At 37.8% G+C, this 24,684-nt stretch overlaps 1 protein-coding gene across 7 annotated transcripts in view; it reads right to left on the minus strand.

The window, feature by feature from the left end:
* STARD3NL (STARD3 N-terminal like) overlaps positions 1 to 24,684 on the minus strand; it is a 48,824-nt gene that overhangs the window by 15,938 nt on the left and 8,202 nt on the right. For 4 of the 7 annotated variants that reach the window (XM_032286768.1, XM_032286766.1, XM_032286767.1 and 1 more), the window contains exon 2: positions 190 to 267. In XM_032286768.1, the coding sequence (XP_032142659.1) occupies positions 190 to 267 (78 nt within the window). Of the gene's footprint in view, positions 1 to 189; positions 268 to 6,587; positions 6,871 to 24,684 lie in introns of all 7 variants that reach the window. The other 3 variants (XM_032286771.1, XM_032286770.1, XM_032286769.1) reach the window with 1 other exon arrangement.

A 24,684-nucleotide genomic window follows, 5' to 3' on the forward strand; every position in this document is an offset into this window, starting at 1 on the left:
TTCTTGAGATGACCAGACAATTCCTTAGTAAGAGAGAGAGAACATTGAATGGGTGGGGAATTAAAAGGAAAATATGGTCAGTGTTCAAAACAAGAAAAAAAAAAGCATAGAATTTGAAGTCCATTTAGAAGAAGTCTGCCTTTTGGATCAGTTTTATTACATCTCAAATGAAACATAAAAAATACTTACAAATATATCAAAATATGAAGAGTAGTAGTCATACTGCACCACCTCTTTCTCTAACGTATTCTCAATGCCTCCATTCACCTAGAAAGGAGAGTAAGAAGAAAAAACAAGGAGAGGTTTATGCGTGGAAATAAAACAAGGGTTAAGATTTCCTCTCCAACTTTCCTATCTTCTCAGAACCCAGAAATGTTAAAATACGGAAGAAAACAACTCTCACAATTTTAATAGAAAAGGACTGGATAGCACTTTCTGATTCCTCAATTGTGAATTCATTCATTCAACAGATATAAATGTATAGTGAAAAATAATGACTTCTGTAGTTCATATTTGGGCAAATGGTAAGAAAATTATTTTTTCCCTTCTAAGATAAAGTCTTCCATCATACAAATGCATATTTTTAGAGAAGGCGATTCACCTTCATCCAGGACTCCCTCACTTTCTGATCACTCTCCACAGTCTTATGTTCCGGAAGGCCAAGCCTCCCCTGACCTCCTGCCAAACATCAGTGATGGCCACTAGCATGACATAGGGTAGAACTGTAAACATTCTCTGTGGTTTCTCATTTTTATTTTTCCTGGCATTTAAAGATTCTGCACTTTTATCAATTTAAATATTTTTAACATGAATAGATAACGAAATAAAGACAGTACTAGACCTGAATCCTAAGTGAGAAAGTTACAGTAAATAATGAAACTCAAGCCTGATACAACTTTCTGTCCTCTCCCAATTCTACCGTCAAAATAAATTTTAAATTATCGAGTTCAAAATTTGACAAATTAAACTATTTTTTTAAAAAATTCTGTTTTTTAAAAGTTTAAACTATTTTAAAAAAATCAAGTAAGGGGACATATGTCGGCAGCTAATGCAGCACCCGAGCAGAGTAACTCTTGGGGCCCCGGATTAGCCTAATCAGAGGGAGCAAGACGTGTAAAAATAAATTCAAATTTCCAATTCAGAGCATGGTCCTGGCAAACAAATGCAGAGGGTCTGAAAAAGGACAAAGGAAGGACAGTTAACTAGCGATCTGGGTAAGAGGGAAAACAGAAATTAGGAACAACTTTGCCACGTTCAAATTTGAATGAAAATTGCCACAAGGGAAGGGTATTCTTGGCTTAGATATCTTTTCATGTATTTGTATTTGTTATGCAAATGAAAGCATACCATAAATACTATCCTTTTCCCTAAAATCCCTTACACAGGTCTACATTTCTGTGTAATTAGCACAAAACATTTGTAGACCCACTTGGCAATAGACCATTACAAATGAATAGAATTGAAAACCTGGAAGGAAGGAGGAATAATGATTGACAGACACCCAATCACCTAGTCTCATTACTGTGTCTCCAGACTCAGGAAACTTGCCAATATCCAGAATATTAACAGAATAAGTATTCCAAGCAGATTAGCAAAGAGGGGCTCTCTACCACAGAGAGACCTCCCCTTTCTATTCCTGGGAGAACAGGAATCAAAGCTGCCAATACAGTTTTGCAACAAATAGCCCACAGCTTTTCTCTGATATCTGCATACCTTAAAATACTCTGATTTTGAGTTGCCTTTAAATAGACATTATCTAAAATTTATATCTCTAGTCCTAGCTTATACTCTAAATCCTCATTTCAAAATTTTTGTCTCTAGCTCAAGATGTCTTAAATAGACTAGTTTAGTTTCATACAAAATCTCTTCCCAGTCAGTTCTGATACTACTCTGCTAGGTTTCATCGCCGGAAACTTTATAGTCATCTAAAGACATACTGGGAATGAAAAAAATCAGCCTATCAATAAGTCTTCTCACACTCCTTCCTTTAGTGACTCTCAGGTTAGTTCTTTCCTTCCTATTCTCACCACCTTGTGTTCTTATTGCCTATCTGTCCAGCCTGCACACCACTGCCACAGTGATCTCTATCCATTCCCCAAATATTTGCTGAGCATCTATTATGCACCAGGCACTGTTCTAAATATAGGAAACCCTTCAGTAAACAAAATAACATCTGTCTTCATGGAGATTATATTCTGACAAGGTGAGAGAGAGAGCAAATAAGAAAATAAATGCTACACAGAAAATAGAAGCAGGTTATTGTGACAGAATAATGAAGACATTTAAATTGATACTGGCAAGATAAGAAGTTGATTTCTACAAAAAGATAAAGGAAATTAATCATTTCATATAGAAGAAACAACCAGTAGAAGAGTCCCAAGATAGAAAGAAGTTTATTCCTGTCTGAGAACAGAAGGAGGCAAGTGTGCTGCTCCTCGGAGAGCCAGGAACAGAGGGCGGGAAGAAGTCTGAGAGGCTTCTGGGGGCTCTGCAAGCCAAGGCACAACATTTGGATTTTATTCTAAATGCCATGGCCTGCCAGTGAAGACTTGTTACAGATCGTGACATGATCTGACTTTTGTTTTTCGCAGATTACCCTAACTACTGTGAGATGAATGGATTGCAGGGTGAGTGGAAGCAGGCAACCAGTCCGGAGTGCAGTCTGGATGAGTGATACATGAGGCTTGGTGGAGGCTGGAAACAGTGTAAATGAAGAGAAGTGGTCATATTTTGAATATATTTTAGAGACAGATTTGACAGGACCTACTTTTAGACTGGATATGAAGCATGAAAAATACGAAACAAACAAGCAAATCAAAAATGTGTTTTGACTTTTGGCCCAAGTCTCTGTGTTGGCTTACTGATGAAGAAGGGGGAAAGCAGGTGTGTGTATGTGTTGAGGGAAGCATGTTAAATCAGACATCCAACTGGAAAGGTCAAAAAGGCTGTGATGTAGATTGTGTCACTGACTTCTGAAAAAAATCTCAAAATCATGTGTTCCAATCTGTTCCAGAACCTACAGCTCACCATTGCAGTAAATACAAATCCTTCTATATCCCTTTTAATAACTTGAATAACCTAGCACCAACCTATCTATACAATTTCATTTCCAGCAGGTACCTTACTTTCTGGCCAGGCTAGTATTTTCTCGGCCTCTGTTCCTGTCCCCTCCAAATACACACACTTGAGCGCACACTCCCCATGCATAAGCACACACTCTTGCATCAGTACTTCCATGCACCATGATCTCCAAACCCTCTCCTGAAGCTCCCAAACTGAAGGATCATCCTTCCCAGATCATCCTCCCATCTTCACTGCTACCTGTCCTTCCAAACCCAATTCACAGACCATCTGTTCCATTCACTCCTTCAAACAGTCCAAGCCACTGATCTCCCTTATCTGAATTTCTATTATACTTGGTCATCACAATTTATGGAGCATAGTAGAAATGAAGTAATAGAATCAGAATTAGCAGGGTAATAAGTACCTGAAACTTAAATGTAACAATAGTGAGAAAATGGCAACCAGCAGTTTTTTCCTCTTTCTGGGTTAAATTTTAGTTAATAATAAACTACATAACTTCTAATTGTGCACACCTTTGTATCTTCAAAGGGGCTGCTGTGTACATCTTTCCATTTGATCTTCACATGGACACACGAGGAAGGCAAGACCAGTATTAGTTTACTGAACTGATGGAAAAACCAAGGCCCAGAGAACTTATTAAACAGCTTGCCTAAGGCCAAAGACCTGGTCATGACAGCTATAAGTCAAATTAGGAGGATTCTGACATTTTCTAGTATACCAGTTAGAAAATAAGAAGAAAGATGTCACTAAGCACTGATAAAGCCTTTTTTTCTGAACCATAGTCTCAATCGAGTATCAAAAGCTAAAAAGAAAATCAACTTCCTTTCGACTGTCACTACTTTGATCCCTGTTGATACTGTCTACAGAGTCTAGGAGAGAGTCTGCAGAGGGAACAGAGTCCTCAAGGAACCCAAGCCATGATTAATTCCACATCCAACTTGGGAAATCGGTCTACTCAAAGGTGGACCAAGAGGCCTTGGATGGAATCAAAACAATCCTCTTGACTGACCAAAAAGAGATCAGCAGCCCTAAGATCTTCCAGAAGGAAAATGAACTAAGGTGGTGTTAGGCTTCTTCGGCTCACAGGAGCCCTGCACTTGAGGCCGGATGGTGCCAGTCAGGTCCCTGGAGCAAGGAGGGAAAGTGGCTGACTAAGGCGGAAGCCATACATGAAGACAAAGTACTTTGGTTATTGTTATAATGGCAGAGAACAGCTGGCTACCCATATTATAAAGGCCTAGCATCCTTTATGACATTTTCTTTCTTCTTTTAAAGACTACATCACAAGGCAGTATAAGATTATGTGCCATATTTATTCAGCTAAACTCTAAATCCCATATAGTTTTTTTTGGTAGAGCTTACAACACCTGAATTAGAAACCTGTTCTCTGGTACTCGGTAAATGTAAAGACATGTTAAAAAAAATGGATTTGAATGATTAGAGATTTACAGCAAGACAACAAAACAAAATGAATGCTACTGTATGAAGTGAAAATGCCAAGTCAAGATGACAATTCAAAACAAACAGAACTAGAAATTGGACGTTGAAAAACAATCATACTAAAAAAAGTTAAGATGTTCTTGCTTAAAGATCGTATACCCTTTTCCAACCTTTTAATTTTACAACTGGGGCAACTAGTAATTGGTGGGAAGGTAAGGATAAAAACACATTTCAAAATTGCTAGGGCTGATGATTTTTCATGTATAACATGTTGCATGCAGATGTAAATATATAACTTGTCTGTGAACAAGAACAGGGGGCAGCCTACTTCATTTCTACTTCCCTGAAGAAAACAGGAAGGAAGGAAATGAGAAGTGTGATCCCATGAACCCCACCACAGTTCTGTCCCATGACTTCCCATTTTAAAGGCACACAGTAATATATGCAGCCAAAGCAATGAATGCCTGGACTTGGAGTTGGCGATAAAATAATTTTTAAGTGTGCCCCCTTAAAACTGTTGCTGTGTTTACTGTTAAAAGATGCATTTCCTTTTCATCTCTCATTATATAGCTATAGTTTTGAAAACATATTACTCCTCTAAAATATACATTAATTATTTTCTTTAACGTGCACATATGAAACAAACAGTAAAAAGAGACTCTAAATTACTACGTCATATCAATGTCCTGTCTGGTTATAAACAAAATGTAGGTATTCCCACAGTGCAAAATTAACAGAAGAAAAATCTGTTAATAGAAGCATAACAGTGGACTCATGCTCCATGTCACTCTGATTATGGGACAAATATTATTTTCTAATGTAACTGTCTACTTTCATAATGAGTTTTATTCCTCTATTAGTATTCATGATGAAGTTAAATGAGATTCAATGACCCTAATTGTTAAGAGATTAGAGTCTAGAATTGAAATGACTGCTATGTATTAGAATCCTAATCAAAATTTAGATTAAGATGTTGCTTCTTGCTATTAAAAGGCAAATTTTAAAATAATTTTCAAACAGGAATCTCAGCATCTTTTCATATCTTCTGTATTGTAATAAATTCTCATAAAGGATCTAGTACTGTGCCTCGCAAAGGCTAACCCCCTAAAAATAAACAATAGGTAATAATTATTACTAACTAGGTCATAGCAAGCATTTCCTGGAAATAAATGAACTGCTGAAAATAGGAAAGCAGATACTTTTTTGCCTGTGAGGAAAAACTTCGGGAGGAATTCACCTATTTGTTGGTAAGGAATGTAAACAATCAGACCAAAGGCTTTGGGAAGAAAACACATATACTGGGTTACATAAAAATATTATTAAAATGAGTTTCATCTGTTTATTTTGATTTTTATTAATGTGGCAACTAGAGAATTTTAAATTACATATATAATAAGTTGCATTATATTTCTATTGGACAGTACTGGTCTAAACAATTAGTTGGTAATACAGAATAACTGCATAAACCTCCAAATGCCTCCAGGACAACTTTTCTGATGAAATATAAGGAAGTAATCTCTTTGCAAGAAAGTAAAGAACAAACATATGCAAAATGTTAAACGTGGGAATTAGAAAAGTACATGAAACACCCAAAATTTATTCCAAAAGCATTCTTCTACATTTTTCTGGCAGAAGGATGGGCAAACTTTTTCTGAAAAAGACTAGAGAATAAATGTTTTTGCCTTTGTGGGTCAGAGGGTCTCTGTCACAACTATTCAACTGCAACTACCAGTGCAAAAGCCTGCCATAAACAATATGTAAACAGACAGGCCTGGCTGTATTCCAATAAAACTTTATTAAAACAGGCCTACTGAATTTGTCTCACAGCCTATAGTTTGTCAACTCCTGTTACAGAGCAAAACGCCAGGAATTTAAATTTCAAAATCTCAGAAAACATGATTTTTAAACTGACCACATTTACCTTAAACAATAAATTAAAGAATAAGAAAGGTCCAAGATGGAAATTACTAAATGAGATAAATGACAAGAAAAACAAACAAACAAAAAACCCTGTTGTCTCTGGAAACATTTCTTAAAAAGTCATGAAAGAATCACCAACTTACATTTAATTCTATTATCCACAGTAATGTTACAAATAAGAGGTCAAAGGTGACAAACAAACAGAAAGTCCTCCTGACATCAGATATGCCTTTCTTTTCCCTTCCTTCATAGGACTCAATTCTGGCCATGAGTTGTGTGGGGTTGATGGAATGGATGTCTCGCAGAGAAGCGTGGGAGCTCTGGCTCCCGGTGAGAGCATTCTCCATGTTTTCTGGCAGGTGGTTCATCCTGGAGGAGGGTTACAGGAGCCTTCTTCCAACCTCACCATCCCTAAAGAGAGGACACCTTTGAGAAATAAAAGAGAGACACCAAGTTAAATCTGAGCTGATCAAATACAACTGTGCTACCCTCTCCACAGTGGAACGATTTCTCTAACTGAACAACAGAGTACCTTGACTGATTTATGTTTTCATGAAGACATAAAGAGAAAGAGAAATGAGAAGTAACACTTAATGTTTTAGAGTAATACTCCTACAAAATAGCTGTTTTAGCAAAGAATGGCAACAGAGAAGAAGCAAACTGACTGTAGGAAAGGGTGAAAACAGCATGTTAACTGCAACTGAAAGGTGTTCCTGATGACCTGGGGTAAGCCACCTGGTGAATGAATCATGCCCATTATCTTGCTGTGCCAGGGAGAAAACCTCCACAGTCCTGTACGTATAATTATGCATGGGCTAGAAAATCATTTACTGAATGCTTTCCTGGAGCATGTAAGCAGAACGTGTAAATTAGCTATAAAAAGCTTATTTCCAAGCCTGGGTAATATAGCAAGATCCTGTCCATATAAAAAAGAAAAAACAAAAATTAGCAGCACATGGCAGCACATGCCTATAGTCCTAACCACTCAGGAGTGGGGTAGGAGTTCCGCTTGAGCCCAGGAGTTGAGGTTATGGTGAGCTATGATCATACTGGACTCCAGCCTGGGTAACAGAGTAAGACACTGCCTCAAACAAAAAACAAAAACAAAACAAAAATCACACAAAAATCCTTACTTCCTAAGGAGGAACTTCTTTCCATCAGAAGTACCTAATAAACTAAAGTTAGCATTTCCCCATCCTCTTAATGAACAAGCATGTTTCTACGCCTCTTCTTGGAAAAGAAGTGCACACACTCCAAAAAGTTTAGCACCATGCAAGCCACCTGAACAATAATCGCAGAAGGTATAGTCCTATACAGAGATGCAGACTCCTCACCACCAGAGGGTGCTTTTATAATAAAAATAAAAGATGAGTAATTGAAATACGGTAATCTGATCTGCTTATGGACGGGACGAAGACATTAAAAAAGTGTGGTGGTCTAACAGCCTAGTTTCCTTTTCCGTAGGACCTCTCCCTGTGGGATTATATACAAGAACGAGAAGCACTACACTAGCTTCTTCATGAGGCTTGAAGCGACACAGCAAGTTAAAGGCAGACAGGTACATTCAGCTAGGTGATGCATTTTGAGATGGGTGAAATGGAGAAATCATGCCTCAGAGCAGTCTGGGGTGGAGAGTGTCGGGGGCAACAGGGGGAGGACTACATCTCCCCAGCTGCTTCTTGTTGCCTATTGCCACCTAACAGTGGGTTAACTCTACTACATTTCTAGTTACTTCATCTGGCCAAGGTAGCCTTTCTTAAAGCCAGATTACACATTCCTGGATATGGCATTTCATTCGAATCTTGATGGATGACACAAAAACTGGGTGTGGGACTGGCTAGCCTAGGTGCTGGAACCCTACAGACTGGAGTAAAGCTGCCTGCCCAGGAAAGCCAGAGGCTGCAGGTTCTTGAGGCAACACCAAGAGAGCTGACAAAGTGCAGAAAGGGTGTCATGGAATTTTCATATGTATATGCAATAAAGTTATGAATTTTTGGTATGCATATGCACCAATATCATATGTGGATCTTGGTTAATGCCTAATACCTGAGCCATGTGATTCTGGCACTCATTGAGAGAGAGTGAGCACTTCCTTTTAATGAGTAAAGAGAGGGATCATTCCTTAAAGCCACTTTCTACTGTCTGGTTATTGGATTTCATCCTAATCATATCCTTCAGAAAGCTGAAGTATGGTGTGAGTTCCCTCAGAGAGGGTTTTCTGAATGCTCCCCATATGCCAACCTCCAGGAAGTGTCAGATGCATTTCCCCCAAGCTCCCCTAAGACCGTGGATGTGCCATTTATGGCACTGCTTACCACACTGGGCCTTAATTATCCACTTCACTGCCTCTCCCACTAACTAGTATATTCCTTAAAGGCCCTGAATTTGACCATAGCACATGACAGACAGCAGGAACAGAACAAATATCAACTGTGCAAATTCTATGTAGCATCTAGCACAGATACCAGCAGAGAGTAGGCTCTTAGCAATCTCTGTTGAATTCAGGAGATTACAACTCTTTGTTTTTGATTCTGAAAAAGAGCTTGCGTATTTTTCCAGATGTCATTTCAGATGTATTAAATATTCAGTCTGGGGTACTGAGATCCTCTCTGGGGTTGGCTTAAGGAAAGCCATACCTTTCTAAAGAGGGTGCTAAGTATTGATTAGCTGTATACACAGGAATCTAAATCTGCAATTCAGGGTTTATCCCAACTGTGTGGAAAGTATGGGAGTGAAGAATTAGAACATAAATGAAAACATTTGTGTGAGAAGATGAGAATCCCCTTTGGTTGTTTTTTGAAAAAGAAGCTGATATCTTGTTTTATAGCAATGTGTAACCATCCTCCTCTATACTACAGTATCAGTCAGCTACTTCTATTTATGCTATATTAACAAACCACTAAAAAAATCAATGGCTTAAAGTAACCTGCATTTATTCTAAAGCTCACAGGTCTGTAGGCTGCCTGCATTTCACCTGATTTTCACTCTGTACCCATGATGGGTACAGAGCCGGACCAAAACATCAGCTCCAACTGCTTCTACGCAGAAATGACACTACCCAGATGGTGGACAGCAGCTGCTTTGGGGCCGGAGCTATCACTGGCTTGCATTTTACAGCAGCCCCACAATCTCTCAGCCTTCCCAGCAGGAGAAGAGAGGGACTGTGCACCTCCTGCTGACAGCCAAGCCAAGTCTCTCAACCCAACCACCCAGCCCTCTCAGCACTAATAATGGCAGCAGCCAGGACATTGTACGTTTTCCTCCAAGAAAATGTTGGAATAACAGACATTAAAAATATTTAATTTAGACAGGCCTTAGTCATCATCTTAGCTAAAGGTCTGGAGATGATTTGGCTTAGAGACATGTTTTGCTTGGTTTTGTACAGTGTTTCTTAAGATACTGACTTAATTGCTAACGTTTTAATTAATTACCTTTTTCCCAGATTTCCAGCTTCTCTTGAGAAGTCAAAAGGTATAGAACCACCAGGCCTACATTCTCTCACCATTATAATAAAGCCAAGCTGCTGACCACTTTGAGTGGGGTATGCACTCTAGGCCTCAATCTTTGGCTGGCCTGGAGGCATTTGAGTTTGCCAGCCTGATCTTTCTCTTTTTACAGGCAAAACCAGTGGGGCCTACATGGCTCCATTTAAGAGATATTTCAAGACGGCGTATAGTTGGGATTAAAACTTGGCTCTTTCCCCTCCATTGCCCTGCCTCACCCCAGGTTCATAGAAGGAAGCAGGAGACACATCAGGTGTTCACTTGGTGCGCAAAACACAGTCATGGGATTTGAGAGTCCCGAAGGACAGGCTGCCATGGGTGTGCCCACTGTATCCTGGGACTGGGTGCCCCTGGAAGCAGGAGGCAGCCTGAGCTGGCTGTCTTGCAAGGCCCCCACACTGTTAAGAGACCTGGCTAATGACATATAAGTCCTGTTTAGAGCCCACACCTTCCGAGATGAAGCACCTAGAAGTGGGGAATGGGAACAATGAGGGAAAACCTGACGTTTATAAACTTACCTTGCCAGTATGAGAAAGAGGCCTGAAAAAACACAGATGCTTTAAAAATAAGCATGCATAGAGAAGAGAGGGATGTGGGGAGGAAGCTAATCCAGAGCACTAAAAACACAGCAAGACAGAGTCACCTTCATTTTCTAAAGGCCCCATGTGACATGAGGAACATTATGCCATGCTATGAAGACCTGGAAAACTGACATGTCAAATTTAACCAGTAATCCAAAGTTTCATAAAATAAAAAGTTCTGCTTAATGTTTGACTATATGAGGCTGTCTACATTTTGAAAACACCTCAAAGGTGGTTTGTAAATAAGATATTCTTAAAAAAAGAAAAAAGTAGCTGGCACAGTGAATCACAAATGTAATCCTGGTACTTTGGGAGGCCAAGTAGTTTGAGAGCAGACTGGGCAACAGAGTGAGTCCTCATCTCTACAAATATTTAAAAATTAGCTGGGCATGGCGGTGTAGTTTTGTAGTCTTAGCTACTCAGGATTCTGAGGCGGGAGGATCACCTGAGCCCAGGAGTTCCAGCCTGCAGTGAGCTATGATCATGCCTCTACACTCTAGCCTGGGAGACAGAACAAGGCATTGTCTCAAAAAAAAAGAAAAAAGAAAAAAAGAAGAAAATTAAAAAAGAAAATGTAATGCCATTTCACAGGATCCAAAATTCATGGGGAAAGGACTGGCATTGGGCAAGGTTAGGGAGCTAATGCATGTGTGTGACGTTCCAGCCTCCTGAGTCTGAGAACCTTCACCAAGAAGCTCTACAGGAAGTTTCATAAAGCTAAAAGCAAACAAATCTTTCTTTGGCAAACTGCCCATTACAATTATGTTGACATTTCAAAGCAGCCTTGTTTTCCTGTATGCCATATATGCTCCATGTTAAATACAATGTCTAGAGAAAAACAGGTGTTTAAAAAGTCAATATTATAGTCCCAATTTTAGAAATAGTTTTTCTAAAAATTTTGTTGCATAGATTACATCCAAATTAATAGCTGAGGCAACAGAGAGCTACTATATAGAAAAATATGGGTAAAAACCAGTCATCTCAAAATAATATGGGAAAAATTCTATAAGGCATTTAAATAAACTCACCCAGCCAATTATTTGGTATTACTTCAAATTAAAAAATATTCTGGAGTCAAAGAATACAATTTTGTCAGCAAACTCCTAATGTGCCAAGTGAAAATGAGTGAAATGTTTAAAAAAAGAAATTTTAAAAAGGGGTTTATGTATAAAATGCTACAAAGCATTTCACAGATACATATCTTCAGGTCTACAATGGGGAATAATTTTGAAACAAAGTAAGACTGAGAGTTACACTATTAAATCAACACATAATGAATCGGAGTAGATGTGCTATGTCCTTAAAGGAACAAAACAGCTCACAAGCCAAGCAATAAGAACAAGCTGACAGGCACATGCTCAGGTCTAAAGAGAAGAGGAAATGTGCCCATCAGAAAGAGGATGGGTCAGCCAGGAAAACACTGGAAAAGGAGTGTCATAATCCAATGTGACACTCCTGTAAGTATCTTCCATCCACTGGCCAAGTAATTCCTGTAATTAATTGACAACAATTTAATAATCCTCTGCATACCTCCCACATCCTTTTTCTAATTCCATGTTTCTGATTACAGTGGCACAGTGAATAACAAATGTAATCCTGGTTCTGGATTACAATGTAATATTTTATGTAAGGAAACAACTGGCTGGTCAGGTTGAAGCTAACGTTTAGTCTACATGGCAGTTAAGGTGTTCACTGCAGACACTGAGATATGTGCCTACTCATGCAAGGCAAAGCCACTTGCAACTAGGCTACTCAAGCTGCTGACTAATCAGGTTTCTCTGTCAATAAAAAGGAGGTCTGGGTTCAAACACTAATAAGGTCACAAATGTGATGAGATGACACTGAGTAAGTTTTTTGGGAGATGTGGTCTAGATGTGTTTCTAATGACCTACACTGGCATCATCAGTTACAAACTGCTCTTTGGGAACTTCTAAATGTATTATTCAGACACAATCCAAGCGATGGATAGCTATCACAAAATATTGGCACATTCTGTATATGGTAAGCAAGTGGTAATTCCAAATAAGAATTATAGAAAGGTTGTATCGTCACTCAGATATTCTTCTTGTATCTCTTTATAAACTTATAGGTAATTATCAATAATTTTCCTTAACGGGAATTATCAAGTGGATTACAGTTAGCAAGCTCAAAACAAAGCTAGAATCACTGAATCTACAATACAATAATACTAACACATTTGTTTATTCTGATTTGCAAGTATTTGGGTATGATTACTAATTCATACCCAATAAAAGTCAGAGGAGGTTCATAGCTCACCCAAAGATTTTTAGAAGTCTGCAATAACTCAAGGTGTATAATTAAGCTCTGAAAATGCTGACATATATTCTTTCAACTCAGCAAATACAGCTAATACTTGGATTTTTAAAAATTAAGAAGTTTGGGTGGGTGCAGTAGCTCACGCCTGTAATCCCAACATTTTGGGAGGCCAAGGTGGTTGGATCACATGAGGTCTGGAGTTCAAGACCAGCCTGTCCAACATGGTAAAACCCCATCTCTACTAAAAATATAAAAATTAGCCAGTCGTGGTGATGTGCACCTATAGTCCCAGCTACTTAGGAGGCTGAGGCAGGAGAATCATTTGAACCCGAGAGGCAGGGGTTGCAGTGAGCTGAGATTGAATCACTTTACTCCAGCCTGGTCGACAGAGTGAGACTCAGTCCAAATATATATATATATATGTCTCTCTTTCTCTCTATATATATATGTCTGTCTCTCTATCTATCTCTACATGTGTCTATATATGTCTATGTATATGTCTATATATAGACACACAAATATATAAAATCAGGTTTAATATTCACCCCTCAGTATCAATGTACATGTTAACAGAAAGAACAGAGATACTAAATGTTTTACAAATAAAAAAAGGCAAATGCTATGTAAATGGAAGATACAATCACAATGAAAGGTTTTGACATTTATTTTTTAGCCTATTTTTTTTCCCCATTTATTTATTTTATTGCATTTTAGGTTTTGGGGTACATGTGAAGAACATGCAAAATTGTTGCATAGGAACACACGTGGCAGTGTGATTTGCTGCCTTCCTCCCCATCACCTACATCTGGCATTTCTCCCCTTGCTATCTCTCCCCAGCTTCCCACCCCCCACCCTCCCTCCCCTATTTCCCCCCAACTGACCCCAGTGTGTAGTGCTCCCCTCCCTGTGTCCATGTGTTCTCATTGTTCAACACCCGCCTATGAGTGAGAACATGCGGTGTTTGATCTTCTGCTCTTCTGTCAGTTTGCTGAGAATGATGGTTTCCAGGTTCATCCATGTCCCTACAAAGGACCCAAACTCATCGTTTTTGATGGCTGCATAATATTCCATGGTGTATATGTGCCACATTTTCCCTATCCAGTCTATCGTCGATGTGCATTTGCCTATTTGATATTTTGATAATATGAATACAGATTATTTGAATACTATAATTATTTTTTAAAAGAGATAATTATTTTTACCTCTACAGTCACAGACTATATGCTATTTTGAGAGGATAAGCCATATTTACAAAATTGATCACAAAACTAGACTACCAAAAACACGTAATAAATCTTGCAATAAGGAACTCTACAGAGAACTAGAAGTGCATAAAATAAAATTTCATAACATAGTAATATTTTCTAAAATAACACTGGGCTAAAAATATTTAAAGAGTAAAACAAACTATTGAAAATGACAATAAGAACAGTGAAAAGCTGTAAACTTGAGTTTACTATCAAATTCACTACCTTAAAGTACTTTAATTACTTTTAAAATAAAGAATAAAATTAAATAATTAGGCACTTAAATAAAGTTAGGAAGCTGCAACTATTCTATATGGAAAAGGACAGTAAAGAAAAAAGAAAAATAATGAATACAATTAGTAAATTCAAAAGGAGAAAGATGACAACTGTTGTAAGCTGGGGGGTGGGAAGAATGTGATTCTTTACAACAAAAACTCTACTTTTGTACTTGATGAACACTTCATAAACAAATTAAAGATATATAGATAAACCCAATAATCAGTCCTTTTAAAGGGTAAATATAAAGTACTAACGAGGGGAATACTAACAAAGGAATACAAGTACCACTACAGAAGAAGTCACTTTCAAAGTATAAGTAATATTTTAATTCCATTTGAAAACCATAACTAAAGTCAATACTCTGGAAATATATAAATTACAGTAAGAAGCAGCAAATGACCTGAAGAGAATAAACCATCCCAAAAAAATAATATTGAAAAAAGTGAAAAAGAATTATTTAGCAAAGGGACTGGAGTCAGACAGTTTTATAGGCATTTCAATATTTGAAATAAAAGACAAAATCCTACATATTTATTAAGAACATTAAAAAACGCTATCCTATTATTAAATAAAGCTAGGATAATACTGACATCTGAACAAGAACATATAATAACACAAGAATATAAAAGATTGCAACATACAACACAACAAAAGTATAAACTAAACCGGCATATTAATATAACATAATTATACATTACATAATACTGTATATCACATATTAACATAATAACAAAATGAAAAGAGCTTCCTTACACTAAGACTTACTGTGTCAGGCACAATGCTGAGTACTTAAGATACATTATGCCATTTAAACCTCAGAACAGCTCCCACAAGTAGGACAAAGATACCAGAGCTTATTCCTAAAACCTTACATAATTCAAAATGCACGTAGATAAAAAGTAAACCTAGTAAGAGGACAGACATTTCTGTTTACTCATTAAAATGCTTCACTGCATTTCAAAAGCATGCACAAACACAACTTACAATTCATTTGGGCCAAAAGCTTTAAAACTGTGTTCATTTCGACTGGTTTTTAATTGGAGGCGGGGGGCGGGGAATGTGAATAATTTCAAACTTTGTAGGACAACTCTTAATTTCTAAACATATATCTGTTTCACTCCCTTAAAATGTGGCTCTCCACATCTCTTATTCTGAAAGAGACATAAAAAAAACACACAGACATAGAGAAGGATTTTGGAAAAAGCCACAGAGAAACACATCCCTGACATAAGAAAAACAGCATTGTAGGCTGAAATAAAATTGGAAACTGACAACTGGCCTCAGGTGACAAGGAGGAACAAACAAAGGAAGAGTGTTTGCCCAATCTTCAGGGACTATATGTGTGGAAATAGAGGGCAGATTTTTATTTATCAGTGGAAGCCAGAAGTCTGAATTGTAATAGAAAATTTTCCCAATATTAAGCATTAGTTCAATTTTTAAAAAAAGCACCTAGTCAACAGTTAGCAGATTTCTTAGATAAGCAAATTAAATTTATGAGATCATTTATTAAATGGTTTCTTGGGACCTTCATTCAGGTAGACCTCAAACTCTTTAATCTTGCCTAATCTAACACTGGCCTATTTCTCCACAGCCACTTCATCATGCTAAAAAATCACAAGCAGTTCTCTAAAGACATCACGTTCTCACAAACCTCTGCTTGCATTTTTCTCTCCAGCAGCACCTCAAGTGCCACTCTTCTTATCTCTAAGGTTCTGACTCATTTGATAAGCCTTAATTCAAAGGCCATGTTCTCAGGGAAACTTTTGTTTCCTCTTACTCTTCTAAACCTCTCTGCTCCTACCAGAGAAGAGTGTATACAGACCTCTATAATTACATCTATCATGCCACATCAAGATTACTTTTTCGGTCTCATTTAAAAAAGCAAGCAAGCAAGCAAACAACAGCAACAACCACACTTTGTTAACAAGAGCTCACTTTTATGATTTTGTGATTCACATATTTACCAGTTTCTTCAATCTGGGAGAGTGAGAGAAAAAACTAGACACAGAAAGAGACAGAGAAAGAAAAAAAGGCAGGGCAGCCAATTAAAATAGCATCAAAAGCAAAATACTAAAAAATAAATTTAATAAAATATAAAGATTAATAAAGTAATATCCCCAAACTGAAAGCTACATAATATTGCTGAGAGAAATGGAAGAAGCTGAAAATAAATTGTGAGCTATACCATGTTCATGGATTGGAAGAATTCATACTGTTAAAATATCAATTCTCCCCACACTGATCTACAGATTCAACTCAATCCCAATCATAATCTCACCATACTTCTTTTTTTTTAAATAGAAATGGACAAGCTAATTCTAAAATGTATACAAAATGCAAAGAAATGAGCTGTTCAAAGCAATCTGGGAGAAGAACAAAAATAGAAGACACATTATCTAGCTTAAAAACTTTCCACAAAGCTTCAGAATTCAAAACAGTATGGTACCAGCATAAGAATAAACAAATAGGTCAATAGAACATAGAGAGTACAGAAACAGACCCACATGTACATGATCATTTCAGTTTTGACAAAAATGTAAAGGCAATTCAATGGTGAAAATAGTCTGTTTTCTGCAAACAGTGCTTGAATAACCAGATGTCAAAACTGAAAAAACCTTCAAACCCTAACTCACACCACATAAAAAATAATTTAGATGATTTACAGACCTAAACATAAAAATTAAAAATATAAAGCTTTTAGATGAATGTGCAGGACAATATTTTTGCAATCCTTTTTGCAAAGCTTTCTTAGAGAAGACACAAAAAGCTATAATCATTAAAAAAATTACGCAGGCTGTAATGAAGGGGTTCCCCCTGGTCTGCTTGGGACAACTTAAACACAAAAATGAATAATGACAGTAATGTTGGAATTTACTTGGACAAATTAAAAAATTCCATGAGTCCATGATAATATTGTACTAAAAGACAGATGGGGTGGGAATAATTCTTCTATACAGAAAAAAGTCAGATAAAAATGTAAAAGGAATAATAAAATTAGAAAAATCAATGGTTTGCAACTCCCAATGTAGTAACAGATTCAGGCAAGGATCATTTATGGATGCTAGCAATTATTAAAATGTTGTTGGTGAATACAGTATTATAATTTCAAAGCAGCAACTCTCAGATTATTTAATAATTTCATTGGGGATGCCGATGATATGCTTTAACAATGGAGAGATCTGGTAGTCACCACCTAAACCAACTATGCAAACGGCATCACCATACTGGAGCAAGCTGGCATTACCTGCCTTCTGATGTGTTGCGATAAGAACTACATAACATCAATTATGATCAATCCTTGCCAAAAGTGTTTTACTTGAATTTAGTCATTAAAAATAATCGAGAAAGAAAAAACAGTATATGGGACATTTTACAACTCAACTGGACTCTATCCTGGACTCTTTAGAGAAGCCAATGGGGTGAAAAACAAAAGTAAAAAGGATAGTGGTATGAACACTCTTCAACTAGAAAAGAGCATAAAGAGACACAAGCATCAAACGCAATACACAAGCCTAGACTGAATCTTGAATTAAAAAACAAACACCACAAAAGACAATTGGAGAACTGATTACAGCTTAGTATCCTAGTTATGTAGGAGAATTCCCTTATTCTTAGGAGATGCATGCAGAAGTATTGAAGGATAAGTGTCATCATGTATGCAACTTATTTCTGATTCATTTGGAAAAGCATAAGGGCATAAGGTTGTTCTGGGATGGCACTTCTGTGTCTGTACCTGTCTATATATAGTATATACATATATACACACAGTATAAGTACATTTAAACACACATTGCATACAGTATACATACGCCTATGTGCCGTAGTCCCTCTCCCCAACCTTATCTGCAGTTTCACTTTCCAGTTTCAGTTACCTGTGGTCAACTGCTTGAACTAAAAAAAACTACATAGAAAATTCCAGAAATAAATGTTCATCAGTTTTTAACTGTGTGTCATTATGAGTGGCGTGATGAAATCTCCCACTATCTCACTCCATCCCACCCAGAACATGAATCATCCCTTTGTCTAGAATGCCATACTGCATATACTATCTAGCCATTATTGCATAAGTAAAACCAAAATGTTTATAGAGATTTGGTACTATCCGTTGTTTCAGGAAACCCCTGGGGGGGCTTGGTATGTACTGTCCATGGATAAGAGGGAATTACTGTATAGCAAAGAAAGCAAAGGCAAATTTTCAAGGCAAAGAAAATCATTAGACCAACTTTGCTATAAGTATGTGCTATACTTGAAGGCAAAGAAAAAGCAAATATCCTCAAAAGCCTCTTAAATCATGCTATAAAACAGAACACATATGGATTCTGTAAACATACCTTTGTATAATAATTCTTACGTACACAACATTTTGAGATGTACTAATAGACTTACAGGAAAACCCATATAAGAATTCCGGATATCCAATCATTCTACCCTTAATACAACTATCAAATAACCTAAACACAAATGGAGATAGTTAAAGCCTTCTAAAGTGTGTGTGACTAAACATAGAAGTCATTCTATTTGCATTATGAGCCAATGTCACTTATATAACTGAAAATGGTCTTTTATTATTGCATATAAGACATATGTCAAATAGTGGAGTCACATCATGCAATGGTTTGGGGTCTAAAGTTTGCTCAGGTCTTTAGTAAAAACACATATAGCATATATACCACAAGCTTTTACAAGCCAGGTTGCTCCTTCACTTGTTCCCTGCACTAGAACTCAGGGACCCCTGGGGAAAGACAGATCGTTTACAAACTACCACAGACCAAGGCTCAGATACACCATGTGTTATTTAATTCACATGGCTGACTTACTACTCTTGGTCCCACATTTCAGCTGCACTTCCTTCTGCTCCTCCCTTTACTTTTCTTTAAGAATTTCAACAGCCCAACTCTATGCTAACATCTTTATATATTATTTCCATGGTGTTATTCGTAATCTTTATCTTCTAGGTCTATTTTACAGTGATACTCACATTCATTCGGGATGTAATTAATGATTTCATTCCATTTTAATAAATCTGTCACTCTTCAATGCTTTGTGTTCTGCCCTTTTCCCAAACATACATATCCAAGGCTGCCTGTTAAAAAGTTTGGTCTTTGTTTTGTAGTCTTGTTTCATTCAATGATTTCTGTTACCACCAGCAGAAAAAAGTAATTGTGTGCATATAACAGAACTTAACCTTTCAATAATATGCTTTAAGACTCAGATTTATTTAGAAATTAACATCAGTGACTTAGAAAAATTAAAGGGAAAAAATACATACCATGGTCCTTTTAAGTCACTCCTCTGGCAGACATGAATTTATCTCCTGAACTCCAACTGTTTTTTTAAAGCAATATAATTTCTAGGTGATCTATATCCTACAGGAATATTAAAAATATTACTAAACTTTCATTTGACATACAATTCAGAGAGAAATATTAAGATTTAAAGATGGCTGGGCAAATGCATATCAATGTTTTCATAATTTATGAGACAAGCCTAAAATGTATATTGAGAAGCTGAATCTGGATGTGATCTACATGGTTTAAGAATTGCACTTGACGCTGTTCGAAAATTCAAAGTTTGCCAAGAATATACCACATCTGCTTCATTCACTCCACAAATATGTTTGAGTACTAAAATTGTGTCAGGCCAGCCAGGCGCAGTGGCTCAAGCCTGTAATCCCAGTACTTTGGGAGGCCGAGGCGGGTGGATCACGAGGTCAAGAGATCGAGACCATCCTGGTCAACATGGTGAAACCCCGTCTCTACTAAAAATACAAAAAATTAGCTGGGCATGGTGGTGCGTGCCTGTAATCCCAGCTACTCAGGAGGCTGAGGCAGGAGAATTGCCTGAACCCAGGAGGCAGAGGTTGCGGTGAGTCGAGATCGCGCCATTGCACTCCAGCCTGGGTAACATGAGTGAAACTCCGTCTCAAAAAAAAAAAAAAAAAATTGTGTCAGGTCCTCTTCTGAGCGCTTCCATGGTGATTAACAAAACAACAACAACAAAAATCTATCCTCACAGAGTTTACCTTCTACAGGAAGGGGACAGAAGACAAAGTAGGGCTGGAAACATTGTCATTTTAAGCTGAGAGGTCAAGATGATTTTATTGAGCAGGTGGCATCTGAGCAATTACTAGCAGGAGATAAGGGATAAATGCCAAAGTGGATACAAGGAGAAAGGGCACTGCAGACAGAGGGAACAACAGGGGCAAAAGTTCAGAGGAGGGGTGGAGCTGGTCACAGATGAGTGCAGCCAGAAGGCCAGCCAGGCTGGAGCTAAGTGAGAAAGGGGAAAAGCATCAGACGATGACAGATCAGTTAACAAAGGGATGAGCCTTGTGTACGGGCCACTGAAAAGATTTACTGTGAATGAGATGGGAAGACATTGGAAGATTTTCAGTAAAAGAGAAAAATAATGTAGCTTAAGGTTTAAGAGGCTCTCTCGTTGCTCTGCTGAAAGAAGCATGCAAGTGTGGAAACCAGTTAGGAGATCATAGCAATAATTCAGGACAGAGATGATGTACTGAGTCTACAGAATAGGGTGAGGGCAGTGGAGGAGATGAAAATAGGTTGGTTCTAAATAAAGAGCCCAAAGCATGTGGTGTCAGATTAGCCACGGAGTATGGGAGAAAATGACTAGAACAGAACTGCAAGATTCATAGCTTGTAGTGGTGGAGATGCTATTTCGTAAAAGGGGGAAGCTAGAGAAGGGGCAGTTTTGAGCAAGAATATCAGTTCAGTTTGGACATAAAGTATGAGATGCTTATTAATATCCAAGTCAAGAAAAAGTAAGCAGCTGGATATGAATCTGGAACCCAGGAGAGCATAGAGATGAAATTTTAAAACATAAGACATGCAGAAATAAGAATATTCTTCTATGCCACAAAAACATGAAAAAAAAAACACCTCATAAATTGTATCTATTTGTAGAACAAAAAATAATTATACAGTGGCCCCTACATAAGTCCACTAACAGTTTCCATTTTGGTAAACCGTAGGTGTTGAACACCGAAAAAAATTTAACACCACACAGGCATTTAAAAGGATTCAAAGGTAACAGAATAGCTCTCATGCTCTCAGCAGAACCTACATCTAGTCAAGAGGGAAGATATATAAATAATGCAAGGGAATGACTGAAGAGACAGAAAAAATCAAGTATATATTATCGACCATAACCACACTATTAGGGCTGTTGCTTGGTCTAGGGAAAGAAGAGCAAGCCAGAAACAGGACAGGCATTTGACAATATATGTAAGTTGTTCCACAGACTACAGGCTGGTAAAATGGGAGGAAGCCACACAGCCATTCAGTAATGTTGGGTGGTACGAAACACTTGTTAGCTCATCAACCCTGCAGGGGTCAACAACTTGGTAGTCAGTTATTTCACCAGCATGGGCTGAGTCAGACAGCTGGCTGGCATGATGGAGCTGGATCTTAACATTCATTCGATGCAAGTCTCACCTCAAGAGGGGCGCTGGGGATTAAGAATGTTCTTTCATTTGTTTCTCTCTTTTTTTTTTTTTAGAAGCTACTGTCAGGTAGCCCAAAGTAACTGAAACAACAGGGTCTCTATAGCTACCTTCCTCCAGCTTCTATTGTCTCTTTTCAAGCTTTCATTCTCTGCCTTGCGGATTTCTCCTGGTGTTCAAATTGATTTTGCAGCTATTTCCCCCTCTTTTCTCAGCTTCAGCTCTAACTCCTAAACTTAAATACAGCCATATGTCACTTAATGACAGGGATACATTCTGAGAAATGCATCATTAGGTGACTTCCTCATGATGCAAACATAGTGTTAACTGACACAAACCTAGATGGTAGAGTCCACTACACACCTAGGCTATATGATGCAGCCTACTGCTTCTAGGCTACAAACCTGTATAGCATGTTATCGTGCTGAACACTGTGAGCAACTGTAACACAATGAGAAATATTTGCATATCTAAACATAGAAAAATACAGTAAAAATACAGTGTTATAATTTTATGGGACCACCATCATATATGCAGTCCACTGTTGACCTAAATGTCGTTATGCAGCACATGGCTGTATTTTCTCCACAGCTCACCTAGAAACTCCTTTGCCTTAATCTTCCAGGTCACAGAGCTATTTGTAACCCAATTTTTCCTTTAGGAGACAAATAAGGTCACATCCACAAGTACAAAATACTGCTGATTTTTTTGGTTGCTGTCTGTCATTTTCCAGAACTTTTCCGTGGTCCTCCATAACAAAATCTACCTATAGCTTTCCTTAAAAAGTCACACAAATCACACTGCCATGTGTGTACCTATGTAACAATCTTGCATGTTCTTCACATGTACCCCAAAACCTAAAATACAATTTAAAAAAGTCACACAATACATCAGTTATAAAATACGTGATAGCTGGTGTGAAGTTACCACTATTTTTGCCAATTTTGACTCATTAGTTCTATCACCCATCAGTAGACCAGCACCCGAGGAGTCGTGTTGCTCCTCAGTGTACATACAAATATTCCTACAAATAGAGATGTATCACCAGCCTTGGCAATGAATGGGTCAAGAGTCATTACTATCTAGACAGGTGAAGGTCCCTCAAGTAAGGAACTTGAAATATTTCCAGTACATATGAGGACGTTTCTGCATCACATGCCATTCCTTCAGTTTACTATAAGCAATTTTCAAACAAATGCTGTCAACTTTCAGCACAGAACTCGGGATCTTATTGATCTAGATCTGAAAGTCAATAGTATCCATGGCAGTGAGCTCACTGCTCTCCTAGGAATCATAGGCAAGTGGTTAAAGTATACTCTTCTTTTAGTAACTATCCTTCATCCCAGAGAATGTATTCATCACACATTCTTCAACGCCTCCCTAGACCTATCTTTCTATACAGAGAAAACAGAAGCTGAATTCCTAGGGCCCAGCTGGTACGTAGTCAGCAAAGCCAGCACAGCTATTCATAGACAAAGCTAGGTTTCTTTTCATTCAACAACATAAAACTCCTCAAGAATGTGGGAGATAAGTGTTCTTGAAAATGTCACTCCAGCTGACAGAGCCATCTTCTACTCACAGTCCCTTTGGTGGCTCTTGGTTGGTGGAAGTGGCACACTAACAGCAATGCTAGGGAAGATGTAACATCAACTGCCCCAGGAGACAGCTGAGACCAACTCCCTATGTCACAAAATAGAGCAGGTTAATGAAAGGCATGCCATTCACGTCTATGCCCAGGAGTACCTACCAACATGCAGAAGTTACATATGATATCTCCTATGATGTGATGTACAAGCACGGCACAGATGTCCAAAAAGAAATTATGAATCATACCACAGATGAAGGTTTATAGTCCAAAGCTCAGCGCATGTGACAGATAGGGAATGTCAATCTCAAAATCTTGATGCCTAGGTTTTAAAGATCCCAGTATCATTTTTTTCTGAAAGACTTCTTAGGCAGTCGCAGAGAAAATCAGACCCTCAAGAAGATCAGCATCAGAAGTAACCTCCTGATCCCCTTTATCAGCCTAACTCATGCTTCAGAAAATAGCATCACACAAAGACCACTAATCACAAGATTCAATTCAACTACAGGCTAAAATACTCAGAAAGTAAATTGCACTTTACAGTCTAATAATGAGAACAAACTCAGAGCATGTTACAGAGGCAGAGAATACAATGGAAGTAGTAGGATCTCTAACTTCACATGGCTCTCAATAAAGGTTTGAAACTAGCACCACTCCTGAAAAAATTTGCTCTCAAGTGATTTAACAAAACAAATTTATAGGAACCATATATATATATATTACATATCTATATATATGTATATATTATATATATTATAATATATATATAGTGCCTATAAATACTTTAAAATGTTTAAGGTAAGACTAACCAGTAATAATCAGTAAAATCGTCTTTACAGTTAGCCTAAAGAAAATGTATTAAATTTGATTCCGCTGACTCCATCCTCCAAACAGTCAGAATGGAGACCAACTCCATCCCTTTACTATCTCTCATCACTTTCCCTCACTATTTCTCAATCATGTCTCACCCACATTACTCCAACAATTCAGTCTTACCCATCTCCAAAACATTCATCTCTCTACTCAAAATGCTATCTCCCTCACCCAGTGCTTGCCATTTTTAGTATCCTTGCATAGGACATGATAGGATTTGGTCCCCTCTGATTCTTATGTTGAAATGTAATCCCCAGTGTTGGAGGTGGAGCCTGGTGGGAGGTGTTCGGATCATTTGGGTGGATCCCTCATGAATGGCTTAGCACCATCCCCTTGGTGATGAGTGAGCTCTCACTCTAAGTTCACGTGAGATCTGGTTGTTTAAAAATGTATGGCATCTCCCTCCCTCTCTCTTGCTCCCACTCTTCCCATG

Source organism: Sapajus apella, unplaced genomic scaffold (genome assembly GCF_009761245.1).
Source record: "Sapajus apella isolate SASKATOON/1434 unplaced genomic scaffold, GSC_monkey_1.0 scaffold19, whole genome shotgun sequence".
NCBI lineage: Eukaryota > Metazoa > Chordata > Mammalia > Primates > Cebidae > Sapajus > Sapajus apella.